The 22814-nt window shown below is 43.8% G+C and overlaps 1 protein-coding gene across 3 annotated transcripts in view; it reads right to left on the reverse strand.

The window, feature by feature from the left end:
• The window catches only part of SLC4A5 (solute carrier family 4 member 5), an 86189-nt gene extending 64710 nt beyond the window's left edge, over positions 1-21479 (reverse strand). The window contains exons 1-3 of one of the 3 annotated variants that reach the window (XM_081017315.1): positions 21409-21479; positions 17077-17165; positions 14954-15148 (exon numbers count right to left, since the gene is read on the reverse strand). In XM_081017315.1, the coding sequence (XP_080873441.1) occupies positions 14954-15148; positions 17077-17149 (268 nt within the window). In that variant the 5' untranslated portion in view covers positions 17150-17165; positions 21409-21479. Of the gene's footprint in view, positions 1-10751; positions 10902-10990; positions 11029-14953; positions 15149-17076; positions 17166-21408 lie in introns of those variants that run through there. The other 2 variants (XM_081017317.1, XM_081017316.1) reach the window with 2 other exon arrangements.
• Positions 21480-22814: the final 1335 nt, after the last annotated feature.

Below are 22814 nucleotides of genomic sequence, written 5' to 3' on the forward strand. Positions count from 1 at the left end.
GGCCGAAAGGGCTGGGCCCCAGGAGTTGGTGCCCCTGCCCTGAATTGCACACAGTTACAGTGGTACAGTGGTTCGCCAGAAGCGGCTTAGTCCTGCTGGCCACATGACCCGGAAGCTGTACGCCGGCTCCCTCAGCCAGTAAAGTGAGATAAGCGCCGCAACCCCAGAGTCGGCCATGACTGGACCTAATGGTCAGGGGTCCCTTTACCTTTACAGTGGTACCTCGGGTTACAAATGCTTTAGGTTACAAACGCTTCAGGTTACAGACTCCGCTAACCCGGAAGTAGTACCTCAGGTTAAGAACTTTACCTCAGGATGAGAACAGAAATCGTGCGGCGGCAGTGGGAGGCCCCATTAGCTAAAGTGGTACCTCAGGTTAAGAACAGTTTCAGGTTAAGAACGGACCTCCAGAATGAATTAAGTTCTTAACCGGAGGTACCATTGTACTAACTAATGTGGAGATTGGCCGGATGCAGGCAGAGACCACCTGCCAAACCACTTGTACTTAAGTGAATCTCTCCACTCATTAATGGCAGAAAAAGTGACTTCGGAATCTTCAAATATCAAACGGGTGTCAAATGGAAGATGGAGGCAGCTTGTTTTCTGCTGCTCTGGAGGGTAGGATTCAAATAGCAAGAAAAGAGATTCTGACTAAACGTTAGGAAGAACTTTCTGACAGTAAAAACTGTTTGACAGCAGAATGGACTCCTCAGAAGGTTGTGGACTCTCCTTCATTGGAGTTTTTTTTTAAAAAAACAGGTTGGATGACCATCTGCCATGGATTCTTTAGTTTTGTCCTGGATCTTAGACAAGTCAACCAAAGAACTGCAAACCTAGATTATTATTCTATTAAGCCAGAAAACCCTTTGGCACAACAAAATCCTTGCGCATTTTTCAGTGGCCCAGGCCCCTCAGATTCACAATTTCAGAATTTGGCAAATAGCCGTCAGTAGTCCCAGCACCTCAGATGAAAAGACCGTTTGAATAATAATAATAAGCTGTTTGAGGTAACAACTCATTAAAAAACAATATGCCCATTCAGGACCCATCAGTATGAAGATAATTAGCAATTCATGCCTAACTCCTTTCACAAAGAGGGCTTGAAATATGGAACGATTGGCAAAATAGAAAACAATGGTGAAACAGAGCACTGTTGGCTTGAAGAGATCATTTTTATTTGGAGCTTGATGAGATTGGGACCTGATAGTCCAAGCAAACTGTGAAGCTGAGCTGGCTCTTGGGTTTCTGTGCTGCCCTCCTAAATGTTGGGATGGGAGAGGGGTTTGTTTGGTGTGTGCTTTAAACTGAATTGACCCAGGGTTGTCTCCAACTAAGCTCTACTCAGAGTAGACCCAACTGAAATTAATGAACCTTAGTCATGTCCATTAACTTCAGTGGGTCTACTCTGAGTAGGGCTATGCATTGGATACAAGCATTTATTAACACTTCTTGGATTAATAAAATGATTGGAAAGTAGTAACCTTTCAGATTTCACACTTCTCCAAATTATTCAATATTATTCTTAATTTAGAAATTGTACCAAAATGCATAAAAATTATATATTTTAGGATAAAGTAAAAATCCACACATTATGATAAAATACATATGTAAACACATAATTATGATGAAAAGTGTTTTAAAGTACATATCTAAATAGGAATATTTTGTACAGATATTTTAAAATTGCAGACTGATGCAAAAATGGGACAGAAAAGACATATATTTACATTATATTTGCCATTAATTGATATGTTTCAATTATTAGTTTGTTTTACAATGACTTTAAAATGTTATAAAGTTCACATATTCTAACCAATCTGTTTGTTGGACTGTCATGTTACGTTTCAAAATGATTTAGTATTCGTTTGTTCTTGTATTGCTTGTATTTTTTGTTGTTGTGATTTGCTTCGAGCATACCTGTATGGAAAAGCAGCACACAAATTTAAATAATGAATAAATTTAAATGACAAACGCATGCAAAACAGGTAGACCTGTGAGGGTTGAAGGGCAGTTCCCAGGACTCTTTGTGCTTTAAATGCATGGTGTGCAATTGGCCTCCCTGTGAAGGAACTGGAAGGGTGAAGGAAGCTCCTGGCTGCTCGACTGCCCCACTCAGCGCTGCTTGCGGAGAACAAGCTTGGCAGATTTTCTTCTAAATCTCCACGCTCACATGGTTTTTAGATCTTTGGCAGCATGCAAGGCAGCAGGCAGGACGGCCTTATCCCATTAGCTAGTGTGTGTTCATAGACTGCATGTGTGTATGGGCATAAAAACAAATTCAGAAAATAAAGGAACTGCGAATATTGATGTTGGAAGACAGGCTTGAGTTCTAACATCACCAGCATTTCAAGTGGGAGGCTAATGCACCCATTACCCACAAGTTTCTTCAGCAAACCATGAGTTGTCCCACAGACAAGCAAAGATGATGTGGATTATTTCTCCAAAGCTCATTCCCCCACACCCCCAGCTGCTCTTGTGACTAGGCAGTAGTTGTTACAAACCCCAGGGTCCAGGGGTGGGGGCTTTTTTCCGGAGTGGGTGCATTACTGCCTTTTTAAGGGAAGCAGGTGCTGTTCCATTGCAGTGGGTGCCGATCACCACACCCTGGACCCACCTGGTCAACCTGCTCAGACTGGGTTTCACCAGGCAGGATGGACAAGGATCAAGTGAGAAAGCTGGTTACATCATTGCAGGTGTCTTCTTGGCACCATCAGGCTATATATACTGAAACAGACCCCATAAAATATGGGAAGGCACAGTACTGGAACCTTGACTGAATTTGCAAGTTTTGCAAGGCACTATGGAGCTGAGCAACTTTTTAATCCACTGAGTGCCATGCAAACTGGTGCTGAGTGCTCCAGAAGGTCACTCATCACTTCTGCTATGGCTAGCCTTTGGACCACCTGGAACAACTCTACTGGATTGCTCATCGAGGATGCAATACAGGTGGACTCTCAGGAGAGAGTGGGTCAATAGCTCTCCTCACCTCACCTCCCCACAGCGAAACAGAGTCTCTCTGGAACACCCCCGCCCCGCCCCGAGTATTCAGAGATGTAACATGAGACTCCAGGGGCAGACCAACTGACTCAGTTCCCCATCACAGCAAGGTGGGTCTGCTGCACACAGTCCAAACTTCACCAGGAAGTGGCCTGATCGTGCCTGAATGCCGTGGTGCCATGTGGTGGATCTCAGGTGAGCACTATCTGCTTACAATAAAGTTAGCTTTAATGTGTTAGAAGTTAATCTGGTTATAAAAATGTCTGTGCTCAAAATCCTCCAGCTTGTTCTTTCACACTGGGTACAAACAGCGAGCATTTTTGTGTTTCAGCGTGTATATATGTATATATATGTGTGTGTGGTCATAAGATGAAATCCTAATGCGGCAAATGTGTGCTAAGTGCAACTTGCTTTCCCTCCTGGAGAATGTTCCTATTTTTCTGCCAAAAGAATCACAATGGCCCCAAAAGAATAGGATGTTCGCTATTACTATAGATTAGCCTGATTTACTTGCTAAGAACCTTGAAGCCAAACTACTGGAATGAAGGTGATATCGTCAAGTGCTTAGTGGACTTCAAAGCCTTGGCAAATTTATTTCTGGTTTAGGGTTTCCATCACAAAAGCACCCAAGGGTCTTTGGGGTTAAGATGTTGATGTTAACAAAACAACCCAAAGCTTGGTGTTAGGAGAAGAGTTGCTTGTGGCACCCGCTTGGCATGCAAAGGTCGCAGGTTCAATCAGCAGCGTCTCTCAGTAGAGCTGGGAGAGGTCCTTAGAAGCCGTGTTGATAAAGCCAAGCTAGGTGAATCAAGGGTCTGCCTTATAAGGCAGCTTCCTTCCTCTGCAGCAACAATTCTGGGTCTGAGTTTGCTCAGTTCACAGCTTGCTAATGATCTGGAAATGTCACTACAAATGTTACCACTGTAAGAACATGAAAAGGTCCCACATAGTTTTTAAAGTTGGAGAGCCTGTCTGCTTCACGTGGGCGGTAGTGCCCACGGCAGTCTCAAGTGGCTGCCCCAGATTATGCAAGCAATTCTGCAATTATGCAGAGGCTGGTGGGGCAAAACTCTGGGAGTGCAAGCAGTTGAGGAGTTATACCTTGGCATCTCCAGCGATATGGCAAGGGGTCCTGAATGGAAACCTCTTGGGATGTGCACTTTCCCAATAGTACCTGATATTACCTGTGGAACTCACTCCCACAGGAGGCAGTGATGGCCACCAACTCGGATGGCTATAGAAGAAGATTAGACAAATTCATGGAGAAGAGGGGTACGTTTCCAAGCACAATTTAAAGTGTTGGTGCTGACCTTTAAAGCCCTAAACGGCCTCAGTCCAGTATACCTGAAGGAGCATCTTCACCCCCATCATTCAGCCAAGACACTAAGGTCCAACACCGGGGGCCTTCTGGCGGTTCCCTCACTGCGAGAAGTGAGGTTGCAGGGAACCAGGCAGAGGGCCTTCTCGCTAGTCGTGCCCGCCCTGTGGAACGCCCTCCCATCAGATGTGAAGGAAATAAGCAGCTATCTTATCTTTAAAAGACATCTGAAGGCAATCCCTGTTTAGGGAAGTTTTTAATATTTAATGCTGTATTGCTTTTAACACTCAATTGGGAGCCGCCCAGAGTGGCTGGGGAAACTGAGACAGATGGGCAGGGTATAAATAATAAATTATTATTATTATTATTATTATTATTATTATTATTATTATTATCTACTAGCCATAACAGTTATGCTGTGCCTCCACAGCATCAATTGCTGGAAACCACAGGAAGGGAGAATGCACTTGAGCACAGATCCTGTTTACTGGCTCCCCATAAGAGGCATCTCGTTGGCCACAAGTGGTTAGTCCAGAACAGGATGCTGGACGAGATGGGCCATGGGCATGATCCAGGAGGCTCCTTCTTATGCACTTTCGAGTTATGAGTGTGCCAATCGGGGGGGGGGGGGAGACTATAGTCATTAATCATAAATGTTTAGATAAATTAAACCTATATAATATAAGTGTGAATATGAATCAAACCATAGTTTGGGAGAAAAGCACTGGTTTCCGATTCTGTATGCCAGTATTACACTGCAAGAGAAGGGAATGCCTGCAATTTTTAGCTTTTGTGAGTTCTTGTATTACAAGAAAGAAGATTCCACCTAAACATTAGGAAGAACTTCCTGACAGTGAGAGCTGTTCGACAGTGGAATTTGCTGCCAAGGAGTGTGGTGGAGTCTCCTTCTTTGGAGGTCTTTAAGCAGAGGCTTGACAACCATATGTCAGGAGTGCTCTGATGGTGTTTCCTGCTTGGCAGGGAGTTGGACTCGATGGCCCTTGTGGTCTCTTCCAACTCTATGATTCTATGATTCTAACTGATGACTTAAAAAAAAGAAGTGATGGAAATATATTTAAGCAAAAGCAATTGATTCATCAAACTGATTATCATAGAACCACAGAGCCGGAAGCAACTTCAAAGTTCATCTAGTTCAGGGGTTTACAAGCTAGGGGGCCTAATTTTTTGCCATCACCGATTTTGATGACAGTGGCAAACGGTGGTGGGGGGTGGGGGGATAATTTGAAGAAGACACATGTTGCTGTGGGTAACAAATCATCTCCTAGTCACTCATCAGATTGAACATTTGATGAGCAGAAAGAGGGGGTGATACAGCCCCGTGCTCATTCAATCTGCATGGATCATCAGACGAGAGGGTGCCTGGGTGTGTGGTAGTGTTTGGGGGAGAGTGTGGGATGATCACGCCCACTTGTTACCTCCGTACAGTAGACTAGTTTGCACACACACTTGCTATTCAGGAAACAAAGAGGAATTAATAGAGTTCTATCCAGGCAAAAACACTCAAGAAGGATGTGAAGCAGGGCAGGTGAGGGGCGTGGCCTGAGGAGCGGGGATAAGGTTGTGGAGGGCGGATGGTTTGGGGATAGTCCAATGAGCTGGACAGAGAGGCTTGGAAGGCTGCATTTGGCCTATAGCAGCATCACAGGGCTTGCCCACACTTCCACTTGTACTGCTGCTTTCCCACTTCATCCTCGAATCGGTGCAAATGCCCATTGTGTTTTCCACAGACTGATGTTTGCTCCAAGTCAGCAGTAAAGAGCAGGTTTTCCCAGGGAAAGGAGTGGAGCAAACAGAAAACCATTTGAATCCATGACTAGAAAGCATGAGACAAGTGGAAAACCTCTCTAGCACAGGAAAGCAGAAGTGTGGATGAGCCCACAGTGAATAAAAACAGTGAAAATATTACCGTCTGTTCCACAGGCATGCTGGCAAGAGGTTTTGGTGCAGGACTTAAAGTTCCCAATAGCAGAAAATGTGTGGAATGCTATATGGAGTGAAGCTCCTTTAAGAAACATATATTCCCAAACTAGAGAAGTGGTGCTGAAATTAACCTACCAATGGCACTTTAACCAACTAAGGGCTCACCCACAGTTCTGTTTGTCCCATGTCTAGAAAGCACGGGGCTGAGTCGTTTTCCCTTGATGCTGCCTCTTTCCCAGGGAAAACCTGCTCTTTATCTCTAAATCAGAGCAAACACCAGTCCTGCCCAAACTCGAATGGCTGTTTGCTCTGACTGAGCGCTAAAGAGCAGTTTCCCCTGGGAGAAAGGAGTGGGGGAAAGGAGCCCCTGGGAGAAAGGGCACCGTCACAGAGGAGCCCCATCCCACTTGAGAAGGATCTCTCCTGCAGAATGTGAGGCCCAAGCCGGCATATATAGGTGGAGGGGCTCCTTCAAGAATCTGGCTCCTAAACTGTTCAGGGCTTTCCATGGAAAGGAAAACCCATTGAATTGATTTCAGTATTGAATTGGCAGCCAGAACAGTTCATACCAGATAGGGATTATATGATCTGTCTATAGTATACTGTTCCCCTCAAATCTGTTGCAGCTGCATTCTGCACATTTTTAAAACGTGTATCCCATTTTAGAGTATGTGACAATAATCACTTATGGAGAATTGCGATTCTGATTCTTTGCATCCAAGACTTCCTCCAAACCTTCCTGTGCAGAATTTTACTTATTGGATTCCCTTCCAAAGGAGAGCCACATGACTGGCTCATGGAGAACAGCCATGCAAATGTCCATGTCAAATGTTTGGTGGCACATTCATTTTTGATTAAGGTGTTCTCATTTAAAGTGATGCTTTCTTGAGGTGAGAGAAAGAGAAAGAGAAAGAGAAAGAGAAAGAGAAAGGGAGAAAGAGTAAAGGCTGGATATAAAAGTAATCAGTCAATCAATCTGAATGTTTCTGGTACAGCACAAGCAAATGATAATAAAAAAGTTTTCCCTTTTTAATGGTTCATTAAGATATCCCAGGAGACCAGCAGATCTTTCCTGGGAATGAGAGATTCTTGGATTTGCAAAATTATCTCCCTGTACAATTGATTTCTTATTCATTTATTCATTTATTTAAAATTTAGAAATCATGTTTCCATGGTGCCAAAGGGTGCACAATAAGCAGCCATTATTAAATACTAAAACAACGAGGCTGTGGGGATGGGAGGGGGATTAAGATCCCAAGGACAGCTCTGCCCCCCCATCTGGCTTCCCACAGTGGCCCCCTGGGAGCCACAGAGCAGGAGCGCATGAGGGCAGCAGCTCTTTCCTGCTACTGTTCCCCAGCAACTGGCATTCAAAGGGTTACTGTTTCTGACTCTGGAGGAAGCACAGAGTCACCAGGACCTAGAACCTTCCAACTCTACAATTCTATGTGTCTGCTTTAAAAAAAGAAAAAAATGAAGGCCCCCCCCCCCCCCACTTTGCATCCGCTCCAGAAGCTTAACCAGTTAACTGGCCTATTAGCTGCTTGTTCATTTCAACTGTGTGCTACTGCATTAGAAAAACAAAACCCAAAATAATAATTAAAAAACATCACAGCAAAACTACCAGTCACAGAAACAAACAGAAAACAAAGGAGGACATTTAAATAGAAAATAAGGGTTTTTTTCTTTCCTTTCCCATTTCCCCAGCTTAAGGCCTAAGCCGATCTGTCTATGGGCAACACGTAACCTCGGCTGCATTCAGCTTTTGCTGGGATCCATGAGGCATTCTATCCGCCTGGAGGAAACTCCATCATTCAATATTGTGTGAATGGATGATCTTAGGGTCGTTTTACAGGTCTTTCCTCTCTCTAAACCTGCTTGTGTTGGGTTTCTGATTGGGGTCACTGGTGCAGACAAAGAGTCATTTGCGAAAGCGGAGAGAGTGGCTGTGGAGGGCAGGAAACAGAACAGCCAGGGCAAATTCTTAGTGCTCATTCACCTACGAGACCTTTCTTTCTTTGCAGTCAAACCAACAAAGGCACTGAAGCCTAGCTGTGTTTGCCAAGTATAAAACACACCTGGAAGACGGCGGGGGGGGGGGAGGGAGAAGCTTTAAACTCTATCACTGAAGGAACCAGAAGGTCTGCAAAACACAATCCATTTTTGATTGCTCCAGTTGGGCGATGGGGGTGTCTTCCATCTTAAAAGGAGGATTCCAAAAGAAGCAGGTTAAATCTTTTGAAGCTCTGATTCAATAGAACAACTATGGATTGGTGGGTTAAAAAAAAAAACCTTAAACATTGATTATGCTTATATCTAAAGACATTATATTTCAAAAGTGCCTCAGATGCTCACATATTTAAGGCAGCGGGGGCTAGTATTTTGGGGCCTAAGGGTTACATTCTTCTCTGGGGGCCACAATCTCTCATGTGCACTCTCACATGTACATGGGACATGTACGCACAGAGGCAGATACCTACACACAGACCCCCCTCTCACTCCTCTGCTGATCCGTGGAGGTGTCCCCCCCCCTTTCTGCTCATCAGGTGCTCAATCTGAGGAATGAGGAGGGGTGATTTGCTCACCTCAGCACTGTGGTGTTTTTCAATATTTCTCCTCATATTGCCATTGCCAGAAAAACTGGTGGGGGCTCTGTGGGCCAGTGAAATTGTCCCAGAGGGCTAGGAGCTAGTAGTCACCCCTGCTTTACAGCTACAGTGGTGCCTCGGGCTACATACGCTTCAGGTTACAGACTCCGCTAACCCAGAAATATTACCTTGGGTTAAGAACTTTGCTTCAGGATGAGAACAGAAATCGTGTAGCGGCGGCGCGGCAGCAGCAGGAGGCCCCATTAGCTAAAGTGGTGCTTCAGGTTAAGAACAATTTCAGGTTAAGAACAGACCTCCAGAATGAATTAAGTTCTTAACCCGAGGTACCTCTGTACTCTCTTGCATGATTAAGAAGATACCGTATATTTGTTGGAGTGGCACACGGGTACTCACGCCCCAAGACAGCCTGGTATGAGCAGCAAGCAGTACCTCAGTCTCAGATACAGACCCCACAGTGATTTGGATGCATATTTTGGGGAGGATGGAAGTTATAGGAAGGCTGTATGCATTACCATTGCTTCTGCAAATGGAGAGATCTTGTAACTGCTATGTTCATTTAGACTTTATGTTAGGGAAGGCTGGTTGAAAGAAAGAGAGCATGCAGAAAGCAGTCTGGTCTACTGGGAGACTCTGAGGGCCTTTGATACTTCAACACAAAAGATGCCAGGGGAATTTGGGAGGGAGATGCTTTGGTCCTGGAATTCAGTAACACTCTATTTCATGGTGCAAATGTACAAGGCTCACACTACACCCCCCCCAGTTGTCCTTCATTTGATGTTATCAGAACTGCTTCTTGGGTATTTTGAAGTTCCAGCACACATGCATGGCTTACATGTCTCATACCTCTAGTATCAGATCACAGTTTATTTATTTTTTACTTGCTTTTCCTTACCCTGTATCTCAGCTCATGCATTTATATAGCCACTACCTTTTCTGCCAGCTTCATGCATCTGATAAAACAGGCTTCTGCCTACTAAATCTCAGACCCAAATGTATTAGCTACCCCTCAGGACTAGCTAATTATATCACATAAATCTTTGCATAAGAAGAAACAGGTATGTATGGCAGATGAAGGCTGCACAGCAAATTGTACCATAGAATCAAAAAATTTCAGCTGTAGCTAAACCACAAGAGAGGATATAGACACAAAATATCTCAATCTCCCTCCTCATTAACAGCTGATGACATGTTCTAGCAGTATAACTGCTTTCCATCACTCATAAAGACAGACACCTGGTTTCCTTTGCTTCAAATCAAACTAGACACAGAATTTTTGCACTTCTTTTTTTTTTTAAAAAAAAGATTCCTAGACTCTTTTGAAGAAGAACATATGGGGGCTATCAGATAGAGGGGAAGAAAAGACAGCAGCAAATCCAAATGCCAAAGGCAAGAAATGCACACCTGAAATCACAGTATGAATAGAAATGATGATTTAAAACACCAGTCCTTCTACCTCTGACCTTTATGCACAACACTTGCTTAGGCATCCATGTAGCTTTACATGGAGTAGTTGTCTATCACATTCTTTTCGGTGCCTCTCCTCTGAGTGGACAGTGCACCATTTCAGCCACCACAGTTTCCAAAATGCTCTTTCATCTTACATTTAGACACCTGTCTAAGGGGAAAGAATTTGGTTGCGCCACAGCCCCTGGGGGTTGCCATCCACAATCCAAATTTGTTCCTTTGGGAGTGTCAGATCCAGTACCCAACCTCCCCTTGGGCTGTAAAGAGATGAAAAGGCAAATCAAGACTCCTACGCAGGTGTCCCTTAGATGGTAACAAAACCTTCAACAAGACCACAAGGCAGACTACAAAAAACTCTCAAGTGAAAGCCAAAGGGCTTTCCAGACCCCAAGATATTGAAAATATGTGAAATGATTTCCTACCTGGAAATGTTTGGAATCTGTCCCCCATTTTTTTCCTGGCTGAAGAAATATTCACAGCACTACACACAACCCTCCCCCCCACCCAAAAAAACCCCAACCAAAATGCAGCAGCAGCAAAAAACAAGACCCTCAGACTTATTTTATCCACCCTGTTTAGTTAAACTCCACAGCTTACTGAGCAGATTACAGGGCATAGGAAGCCCTTTCCTTTGCCCTCAGCTCTCATGACGTGAACTTACCAAATAAACGCGATGCCTCAGAAGAGGTGGGCCTGTTGGTGCCGGGGGGGGGGGGGGTGTGTGTAGTGAGAGGAGTGAGGTAGAGAAGATGGAAAACAACAGGTCCTTTTAAAAGTATATGTAATCCCTTCACAGCCAGAAATGTTAAACATGACAACGCCTGCTGCAAACTATTCTGAGGAAGCGCCTTTGACAATGCCACAAGAAAAACAGGTGCTTTGATAAAATAATTTTATTCTGATATGCCCGTCGATCTGGGGAATTTAAAATTGGCTGAATCAGCTGGCCTATTTGTTTCACATATGTGAGAAATTGCTTCTGTTCAGCATGGGTTGGGTCAGCCTTCACTAACTTGGTGTCCTCCCAGCCAACAAGCTGATGGGAGCTGTAGTCTATAGCATCTGGGGGGCACCAGGTTGGGGAAGGAGGGATTGGTTACTACATTACCAGAGGCAGAGAGGGTGGAAAGCTCCAATGCCTTGTGCTTCTCCATCTCTGTGCTGCTCTGCAACATCTTCAGTGAGATGTGCAAGCTCTCTCTGTGCTCCACTTCAGGAATTGCGGAGAAAACAGGAAGTAAAGAACACTAGAAGAGAGGCAAAGGGGGCCCATCTAGTCCACCATCCTGTCCCCAGTGGCCAACCAGGTGACTCAGCGGGAAGCCTAAAAGTAGGGTTTGAGCACAACAGCACTCCCCCCCCCCCGGTTTCCCACCGGTGATATTCAAAGGTGTTAGGGGACACATCATGCTCCTTCTAGGGTAGTTTGTCCACCTTTGGTCCCCACCCTGCACTCAGTTTTCACCTGTGGCTCTAGAAGCTGTCTGCATGTGACAGCAGCCACACCTGGGAACAGCCTCGACTGGCCAGCTAAGCAGGTGAGGGGAGCAGATTGGTCTGAAACCCTCAGTGAGTTAGGGATTTGCCCTGCGTGTGGAGACAGACTCCGGCGGATTGAGTGGACGAGGCCAAGAATGGGTCCAACATTCAAAAAGGCGGTTTCTGCATGTGCTGTAGAGGGAAGTGAGGGGAGATGGGACTCATCCACCTGGGGAGGTAGCCCATCTAAGGAAAAGGAAAACTCCGATCCTAAACCTTGCAGGGTATCTTCAGGAAAAGAAAAGGCTAAGGAGTAAACTCTACACAAATGTGGAATGGAGTCACAAAGGCAATTGGATGGCACCTTGTACACGTCCTTCTGGCAACTCCTGCAGCCAAGCTGGTGCCAAATGTATTGCTCTGCCTTTCCTTTGGACCATATTAGTGAGACGGAGGAGGGGTCCTGTCGTTTGGGCAGCCCAGGACCTCTATCTATACACACCGCCCAGGTTTGTGCCCCGGGGAGGTCACTTTGATGCGGCTAACACAGCGGTTTTTCACCCCTGGAAGTGTACTCCATTGTCTCTTGAGACCAGGGGTGCCAACTTGAATAAAATATTGTGGGGGCCCAGGCAAACCCAGCCCTGCATAATTGACTGCATGACGCAGTGCGCGCACACCATTTGAATGGGAATGCCCATCAACTTTGTGGGGGCCCGGTCCCCTCAGATATTTTATTGTGGGGGCTAAATCCCCCATGGCCCCTAGGAGTTGGCTGCTATGCTTGAGACAGACGGATGCCAACAAGAACTTTCTCCAACAGTGCAGGGAAACATAGCCATCAATATCCCTCTCCTGCATGAATTTATCTAATCCTCTATTACAGCCATCTCTGTTGGTGGCCATCCCACTGACCCTAGTGGGAGACATTTCCATAGTTTAACTATGTGTTGTGTCAAGAAGCACTTTCTTTTATCAGTCCTGAATCTTCCGGCATTCATTTTCACTGGATACCCACAAATTCTAATATAATTGGAGAGGAAGAAAAATACCTCTCTGTCCACTTTCCACATGGAATCCATATCTTAATGCCCTTCTATCGTGTCCCTTTATTCTCTCCTCCCTCGTGTCCCTTTATACCTCTCCTTCCTCGACCAAACAGCCCCAAATGTTGCTCCTTCGTCTTGATCATTTTGATCGGTCTTTTCTGAACCTATTCCAGCTCCACCATGTCCCTTTTGAGGTGAGGCAACCAGAACTGTACACAGTATTCCAAGTGTGATCACACCATAGATTATTATATCAACAATTTCAATCCAATTCTAACCACTATGGAGGGAGCTGCGCCTGAAATTACAGGAACATAAGATTTGGATCTCAATCCTTAGTAGAAACCAATAGCTCGTCCTTTCGTTAATTCTGACAAACAAAATAGGTAAAGCATCAGTCTCAGGGAATCAGAACCTGCTGGATGAGGCCTATTGTCCATATAGTCCAGCACTCTGTTCTCACAGTGGCCAATCAGATACCCCAAAGGAAAACCCACAAACAGGATCTAAGGTCAAGAGCCCTTTTCCCTCCTGTGGGTTCCAGTAACTGGTATATAGAAGCATCGCTGCCTCCAATTGTGGATCTTGGATTTACAACAGTAAAAAGCAGTTGTCTAACACAAGAGGACAACAAGAGCAGATGACTGGTTTTATCTTTGCCCCTTAATTAATATCCATCATTACTTCACTCCTATGAAAACATCATGCAGTGTTTTATTGGGCCTTTGCCCCAAACATTGAGTGGCTGAACTAGCCATGGAGAAGGGCCTCACCAGAGAGTTGAGATGGGCAGTGCAGTGTGTCTCTGTGTGCAGAACAAAGAGGCACACTGGTCTCCCCCTCCCGGGATCCTTGCAACTTCTTGGCCTCTGGCCGCCCCTGCCCACCCTAATGACGGACATTGTGCTAATGATTTTGTAAAACCCAAGCAAAGTTCCTTACTGAGTGCACCATGGAAAGCAGACAACTATTTTGGTATGCAAAATGCTAAGCTTTCCTAAGGAGCTTACAGACTAGGCTGCATGGAATAGACGGGAGTGAACAATTCCATGTTGGCCTCCAAAGCAAAGTCTGCAGACTCTGCCATTCGCAATGGAGGATATTAAAATGGTAAACCGTGTGTGTGTGTGTTCTCTTCACTTCTGTGTTTCCCACAGCAAACAGATACTTTATCCCAAACATCTCTCTCTCCCTTTTAATTTTAAGCTTTCAAGCAACAATGGAGTTCTGGCTCCCAGGGCCATAGCTAGAGGGTGGCCAGGTGGGCCCCTGCCAGGGGCACAGGTGAGAGGGGGGCGCAAAATTGGCTAAAAATATGTCCGTAAATAAGAATATTGATTATTGCCTTATAAGAAAAGGTTTTAAATAGAGGGTGAATTGAATGGGGGCGGGGGAGGTTTGGAGGAGGGGCAGAAAGAAGAGCTAATTTGTCAGTGGCCAGGGGGCGCAATCTGGACAGTTCTGCTAGGGGCGCAAGATCACCTAGCTAGGGCTCTGCTAGCTCCTTAGTCAAAGAGAGCATGCAACCTTCCTTTTTTTGGTAGCATAACGTGATCTGTCTTGCAAACGTTAATCTACAAAAAACAAACGAACCCCACCCTCAAGTGCAGGTAGGGAGTGGGACTGGATGATCTTGGCAAGAAAGATCTGATTGCATATGCAGAGTCACCAATTTAGTTCTTGTAGAGATGTGTTTTCAACTTCTTTCTGATTCTGCAGCGTCTACCTCACTCCCCATATAATGCATGATGAGCTGTGTGGAAATCAGGCATTGTTCCTTCTTCATGCAGACTGCAAGGAATTGTGATCGCTTGCCCTCCCTCTCCGCTGTCAAAATTTAGCTTGTGGGCTCCCAGAGGCAGCAAGTGGTCTTTCACTTAGGCAGGGTTGGCAGCAAGGGTTGGCATGGTTGGGCATTTGCTGGGGACCCAGCGACAAGAGCCCCCAGGACCTGCTGCAGGACGGGCACACCTCCTCCAAAACCTGGAGCCAATACTGTGTTTACGGTACCATGTATACTGAGAGCAGTGATGCTGAGATAATCATGATGATCCTAAGGAATTCTTAGCCTTATGTCTCCCCCTTTCCCTACTCACTAGTCCTGCTGGCATTGTCGTTTCCATTCTCATAGCTGATCCTGCCCCCGTCGTCTGTGTCTGAGCGGTCCTGGCGCTCATAATGCCTCTCACTGTCACCGTTCTTGTCCCGACTGGACGACGATCTCCTCCTGCGCCTCTTTCTCCTGTAGCCACGTGGCACTGGCACCCCAATGTAGATGGAATGGTAATCTGCTAGGAAGAGGAAGAGACAGAGGCGAAGAGAGAGTGCAAGGGAGGGAGGATCAGAGGGTGAAGAAAGAGAAAGGCCCACAGGGCAAAGCTCCAAAATCATTCCCAACAAATCTCTTGAGCTCTCTTTCATTCTGTCCCTGGCTCTGTTGGAGGGTATGGAGTTATGTGACGCCCGAAATACCACCATTAGAAAAAATCTGAAGGCAGCCCTGTATGGGGAAGGTTTTTTTTAAAAAAAGTTTAAGGTTTTATTACAGTGGTACCTTGGTTTTAGAACAGTTTAGTTTATGAACAACTTGGAAATAGAACGCTGCAAACCCAGATGTGGGTGTTCCGGTTTGTGAACTTTGCCTTGGAAGATGAACATGTTCCGCATCCTGTCAAGTGTGTTCCATTTGTCGTTTGTAAAAAAAAAAGAGCCTTCCTGTTGAGTCTGTTGGCTGTTGAGTCCTGAGAACCCACGCAACACAGAGGTGATATTTGGAGCTTTTGTTTTTGCTTTTTTGCGTTTTTGTTTGTGTGGCTTTTTCAATTTTTTTTGGACTGTGACTTGTTCTTTGTTTTATGGGACTGACTTGTGACTGTGGCTTGTGACTTTATTTTTTGTGACTTGTTTTTGTGACTGTGTGGAACCCAGTTCAGCTACTGATTGATTGATTGATTGATTGATTGTGTGACTGCAGAAATGGATAAAAGCCCCCCATCCAAACAATGACTATCATCAGTGCGCCTAAGAAAAAACAATAATTTAAATTTTTCATTATCTACATTACTGTCTTATTTATTTTATAGTACAGTACATTGATTATTGCTTTCATTTTATGGATCAGTGGTCTCATTAGATAGTACAATTCACGTTAAATTGCTGTTTTAGGGGTTGTTTTTAAAAGTCTGGGACGGATTAATCCGTTTTGCATTACTTTCTATGGGAAAGCATGCCTTGGTTTTAGAACGCTTTGGTTTTGGAACAGACTTCCGGAACGGATTAAGTTTGGGAACCAAGATACTACTGTATGTCATTTCAACAAGTGAATTAATTAATTAATTATAATAATTATTATTAATAATAGTAGAAGCTGAACAGGGAAAACATGCAAGGGCGATATTTTCCTCATGCTTATGTTCAGATGCCCCATAAAAAGGGATGCTTGGGGGGTCTGTAATTGTACCCTGCCCATCTGATGGTTCTGCTTTGCCTCTGCAGTTAGAGAAAGCAATGTTTCTGAATCCCACTTGCGGGAAACCATTGGAGGGGAGAGTGCCGTTGTACTTCAGTCCTGCTTGCAGGTTTCCCACAGGCGTATTGTTGGCCAATTTGAGAACAGGATGCTGGACTGGATATGCCAATGACCTGACCCAGCAGGCTCTTCTGAAGTTCAGATTTTCCGAGCTTTGTGCCCATAAAGGTTTTGGTTGATTGTGTTTATTACGATTAGTTTAGTATTTCTGGTGTGTTTCTAAGTCACTTTGGGTCATTTTAACAAGTGAATTAAAATTAATAATAATAATAATAATAATAATAATAATAATAATAATAATAGAAGCTGAACAGGGAAAACATGCAAGGACAATACAGTCGTACCTTGGTTTTCAAACATCTTAGTTCTCGAACGTTTTAGCTCCCAAACGCCACAAACATGGAAGTGAGTGTTCCGGTTTGTGAACAATTTTTGGAAGCTGAACAGGGCTTCTGCGGCTTCCAATTGGCTGCAGGAGCTTCCTGAAGCTAATCAAAAGCCGTGCTTTGGTTTTGGAAGTCAAAGGGACTTCCAGAATGGATTCCGTTTGACATCCAAGGTACGACTGTATTTTCTTCATGCTGATGTTCAGTTGCCCCATAAAAAGGGAGTGTACAAGGGTGCAAGCCTTCGCTAGTGGCCACAATGGAAGGCAGACAGATCAAACTGTGACATGTGGAGTCAACTTACCATCTTCATCATCATATCGCATCCTGGAGGTGCTGAGGCCTCTCTCGCTCATTGCGTCTTCATCATCCATCATGGCCAATCAGGGGATGCTTAGAGTACAAAGAGTATAAGGAACAATTAAAGCCTTCTGGGTTTGGTTTTGTAAGAAAATCATTTTTATTGTTATTTCTCATCAACTCAGGACCTACACAACATAAGAGAGAGCTCCTCCACATCCCTGTCTTAGACATCCATGAAAACAAAGGCAGTGTCGTCAACACAGTGTAGTCAAGCGTGACCAGGGAGAAGAGTCGGTGGAAGAAGATTGGAAGAAATTTAAAGATTATTTACAGAAACATTGTAAATTATTGAATGTTAGAGTGATGTTGGATTGAAGTTAAGTGGCTTCTAGCTGTACAGGTTTTAAAGTTATAAATATATCAAGACTAAGGATTAGGATTAAAAAGGTTAAAAGAATGGAAAAATTGGTTTTAAATAGGTAAAAATCTAATGTCATAATATATTAAGATTAAGGATTGGGATTAAAAAGGAGAGAAAGAAATTGCTGGTCTAACAAACTGAATTGGAATACAAAAGAGGGAGGTATGAGGAAGTCCGGGAAACAAGTAAATGTAAAAGAAGTTATGAAAAGACGGAATTGTTTTTAACTGTTTTTTTCTCTTTTTATCTTTTTGTATTTTGTATTCTGTATTTTGTATTGTGTATTTTTCTTTTTTCTTTTAAAATTTTCCTAGCTTATTAATGTGTTTTTATTTTTCTTCTGAAACTTTAATAAATATTAATTAAAAAAGAAAAAAAGAAAACAAAGGCAGTGTCGTCAACACAGTGTAGTCAAGCGGGCACATTTTCACCCCATCTTTCTTCTTCCTTCTCCTGTAAGGAACTTCCCAACAGAGCAATCCTGTCTCTTTAGAAAATTGGATGTCCTTTTATCCAGATCTCTATATCAGATTTTGCTAAGCCTCAGTGCAGTAGGCAAATTAGAGTCCTGTATGACATTAGCACCATTGTGCACCACCACCTCCATTTTATCTGTATGCTGCCTTTCTACAAAAAATGATGCCCAAAGCGGCTTACAATAACAATGAGAACAATAAATCACAAAACAAGGGTTGCCATATTTCAAAAAGTGAAAATCCAGACACAAAAGTTGTTGCAAAGTTGCTGAGCTGGTTGGGGCGGGTGTGTGTGTGTGTGTGTGTGTGTGTAACTCAAAAAAAGAGAGTTTTTAACCTATTTTTTTCAGGAAATTCGCCAAAAAATCAACACTTCCTATATGCCAATATGGGCTGCCGGACATTTTAACCGAGTTCCAAAAAATTCCACCCAGACACAATTTCTGACAGACGAATCCCAGCTATGTCCAGGAAATTCCAGACGTATGGCAGCCCAAACAAAACCCACTGTCTCAATAGCAATTTCACTATAACAGCAATAACAAAACTGGAACATATATCAATATCAACATAACTTTATAACACAAAGCTTATAAACTATGGTGTTACGGGCAGCAGAAGTTGCTGAAATAAATAAATCAAAAATATTATTTGGTGGGGAGGGGAGACAGGGACAAAGCCACCCCCCCCCCTTACAGCAATTCTGGATCCTGGGACTACTCAACTAGTTCTCCATAGCTGTTGCAGGGTGGGTTGGTAAGGTTGCTTCACAGTTAAGTTTTCCACAATAGTTTAAATGTTTAAATTGTTATGCTTTTTAACTAGCTTCTGGTTTTTTTGTATATTTTAATTACAATTTTTTAAAATGCTCTCATAGCATTGTCTTATTGTGTGTGCCTTTTAATAATTGATGGATTTTGTAATTGATTTTACACTTGCAAACCGCTTAGAAGCCATTTGGGCATGTGAGCAGTAAATAGTAGTAAATAGCAGTAAATTCATAAATAGTAAATAGGTAATCAAATCTCCTCCACGTAGCATTGGCTGTTAACCTTTTACCTGTGAAACCCAGCGGGGGAGAAGAAAACAGAAATTTCTGATCCAGTGGGTAACTGGCCAAGAAATAAGAGAAGATGGAGAATTGAGTGATTGCTGATGTGCTGATGGTGTTTTGCACTTCTAAAAATGGCATCAGCAAGCCAGTGATTAGTCACCACCAATGTAAGTGTTAGCAAGGGGCTCTGCCTCACCATCATTTTAAGGCTTACCCTAACAGCTTCTTCATGCTGGTGAACTCCATTTTGCCAGGGAAGGCGAACTAAGCAGAGGCTTAGGGAACTGGCACAAGAGCATCCTTTACCTTCAGGAGTGATGCTTACCAACTAGACAAAGGGATGTGAGGGAATGCAGGCGCCTTCCTCTCTGCCTAGTCTCAAACTCAATCAAGTCACCCAAGGCATGCCGACTCTTGGGCCTTTCAAAGAGCCCCAGTAAAGGCAGACCCATGCCTAAAGCACTGGGGAACCCACTGGCACACTCACTCCAGATACCTGGCCAGCCATCAACACCCATTAACATTTGTCACATATAGGAACCCCATCATAGGAAGCTGCCTTTTACTGCCCCAGACCACCTAGCTTAGCATTGTCTACAATGGTCATAGGCACCAGCTCTCCAAGGTTTCAGGTAGCAGTCTCTCCCAGCCCTGCCTGGAGATGCCATGGCTTGGGACCAGGATAACCAGAAAGATCACCTCACTCCTTATATACCCAGCTGAGGTGAGGGCCTCTTGCAGGTGCTTTCTTATCAGGAGGCCTGTTCCACACAGTGTAGGAACCAGGCCTTTTGTGTAGTGGCCCCTGCCCTTTCAAATCCACTCCCCTGGAATGTTAGGCAGGCACAACCTCCTAGGCTGTTTTTTAATTGCCTGCTGAAGACCTTCCTTCAACACATTTAAAAGTTGAGGTCTGCATCTGTACTGGAATTGTTGTAAAGATGTTTTTATAGTGTTTTTGCTTGCGGTTTACCATCCTGGGCTCCTTTCGGAGGAAGGGCAGGATATAAATAAAATGAATAAATAATCGAACAAGGAGGCAAATAGAGGTGGGGACTCATGTGACTGAATGACACTCCCCCATACTTCTTTTTTGAATGCCCTGAACCTAGAAAACATGAATGGCACTGGGAAATCTAAGCTAGCACCCTTCCCCTTTGTGTCTAGTTTTACGGGGGGTGGGGTGGGGAGTTATGGAGGATCATTCAACCAGCTGCCACCTGCAATCTAAAGTGGCCCAGGCACACACAAGTTTATCACCTCATCTGCTGCTTGTGAGATGTAGGTCACACAGTCTACTTATTAAGGCAGAATCATTGAACAGCATCATATTCTTCCACAAAGAGTGTTTCTTCCAAGGCTCAGCTTAAGCCATAGTGTCAAATTTCTATTCTGTGGCATCTTTCCCTGTATAGCACCTGCAGAGTATCTGAGTCTTTTTAAAAAAAATAAAATTAAAAAAAATCATGAATGCATATTAGTTTGCTAATTATTTCATGTGCCCTGATTGCCCTTCATGGGTGCCTGAAAATGAAAGGGTGATTGCTCATGGCAGGAAAATCAATCCCCTCCAAAGTCACTTTGAGACTGAACCAGCAGCCAACACCCATTCAGGGCTTCCACCCACTGCAAACGAAGAGCTGGAATCCATTCATTTCATTACTGCAACACCCTGACCAACAACTAAGAGAAAATATTGTTGCATTGCAGCTGATTAAGGAATATAAATACTTATTTAAATATTTATTATGACTGCTGCCAGCCAACTGACAAATTTTTAGTTGATTAATCACCTGAGTTTTTTAAAACAAAAAAATTCCTTCCAGTAGCACCTTAAAGACCAACTAAGTTAGTTCTTGGTATGAGCTTTCGTGTGCAAGCACACTTCTTCACACTGTGTATCTGAAGAAGTGTGCTTGCACACGAAAGCTCATACCAAGAACTAACTTAGTTGGTCTTTAAGGTGCTACTGGAAGGAATTTTTTTGTTTTGACTATGGCAGACCAACATGGCTACCTATCTGTAACTGAGTTTTTTAATCAGCCTATTGCAGTGACTTTACAAGTAGTCCCACCACACTGCAAGACTTAAAAGATAAGTTGCAATATCCCAAATAGGCTTACTATGGAGTAAGTATCACTGAAGTCAATAGGCCTTTTCTTTGGTTAAACATGCACAAGGTCAAGCTGTTAGTTGATTAAAGCACCCATGAGAGCTTTTTGCCTCTTTGATATCCCACTTTCCTTTTTTGTTGAATGAAAATCCTAAGCTAGGAGAAACCACCGGGCTCAGTGTTAATGCAAGCTGCCCACCTCTCCCTTTTCTGAACAATTCCAGCACCTGACAGGACTACAAAAGTTGAATAAATATTGTACTACTCACACTTGAAACGTCCCAGGAAATACTCCAAACTGAGTTCAGGGGATCTGCAGCCAGTCTGGGGCTCTATCAGGTCTCGGGTGGCTGAAGAATGAGCATAGAAGTCATGGATGCAAGGGCACTATTGACTCCCAGTGCCCAAGGCTGGACAGCCTCCCAAATGAGGCCACCAGGATTGATTCTTTCAGAGCACAGTGACATCACATCATGGGACACAGATAGATCCCCACAGACGCTGCACCAGCAAATACTGCTTCGCTCAGATAAATGCAATCAGCTTAAAGTAGCCAGTCTTCAGGTGGTCCACAAGTCAAGATGGATTTTCGTTTAGGGCTCTGATCTGTTGGAACTCACGGGTGGAGGGACTGCAAGGCCACAGTGGATAAAGTTAGGTGAATTGTTTGGATGGGCAAAAGTGATGGAGTTTCTGAATGATACAGAGGGCATGGACTCTACCACTGAGTACCAGATAGGAACAGCAACATATCCTGTCGGGAGGGCCATATCTGCCAATTTCACTTTCTCTTTTAAAATCAGTTCTCTGCTTTTTAGCACCAATGTCTGTTTTTTAAAACAAAACAAAACAAAACAAAACAAAACAACAAAACAAAACAAAACAAAGTCCTCATGAAAATTCAGCAGCATTTTAAATGCAATTTTGTCTTAATGCATTCTTGCCTAATATACACATTTTTGCAAAGCAATTCTCCCTAATATAATACATTTTTATATTAGTGAATACATTTTTTGTATGCATTTCTAGGCACACTTAACCCCACTGTATGCATTTTGTAGACATTACTTGGCAGGAGAAGAACCGACTTTCCAGATTCAGAGAACGGTAAATTTTGGAGGCTTTTGGTGTTTCTGCTTGCTTATTGTTCTTGAAGGTGCAAAAGTAGGTAGCTTCACTTTTAAATGTGTGCTGAATCAATTATGTGCCCCATGCCTCCTACCAGCTATGATAAAAGCATCTGGAGAGGCCGGTCCTCAAAATTTGAGCCTCAAATGCAAGTTGCACCATTTCAATAACCTCTCATATTTGCTTTAACCCACTATGCTGATTGCCGTAACCTACATTGCAAAAAATGAAAGGAACCCCTATTTGAATAACCCTAGAAATCGTTCTTTGTTTGACAAGTGTTGTTCTATGACATCCCATATAAGAAGTTCAAGGGATCAGAGGGAACCTGTACCCTGAGCTGATGCAGAAGTCATGCACTGAATTCTTTAATAAAAGCTCTGGGATTTCCTGAGCCAAGAGTTTGAGGCTTTCATCCAAGGGTGGGAATGAGGATAGCTGTATGTGTCATGTATGTATCATGTGCTCTGAGCTGTGCCCCCTGTGCTAGCTTAACCATCTCAGAGATGCCTCACCGGACCCTCTAGAGACCCCACCCTGAGCCCTG

Source organism: Podarcis pityusensis (genome assembly GCF_964106645.2).
Source record: "Podarcis pityusensis genome assembly, chromosome: 8".
Classification (NCBI taxonomy): Eukaryota; Metazoa; Chordata; class Lepidosauria; order Squamata; family Lacertidae; genus Podarcis; species Podarcis pityusensis.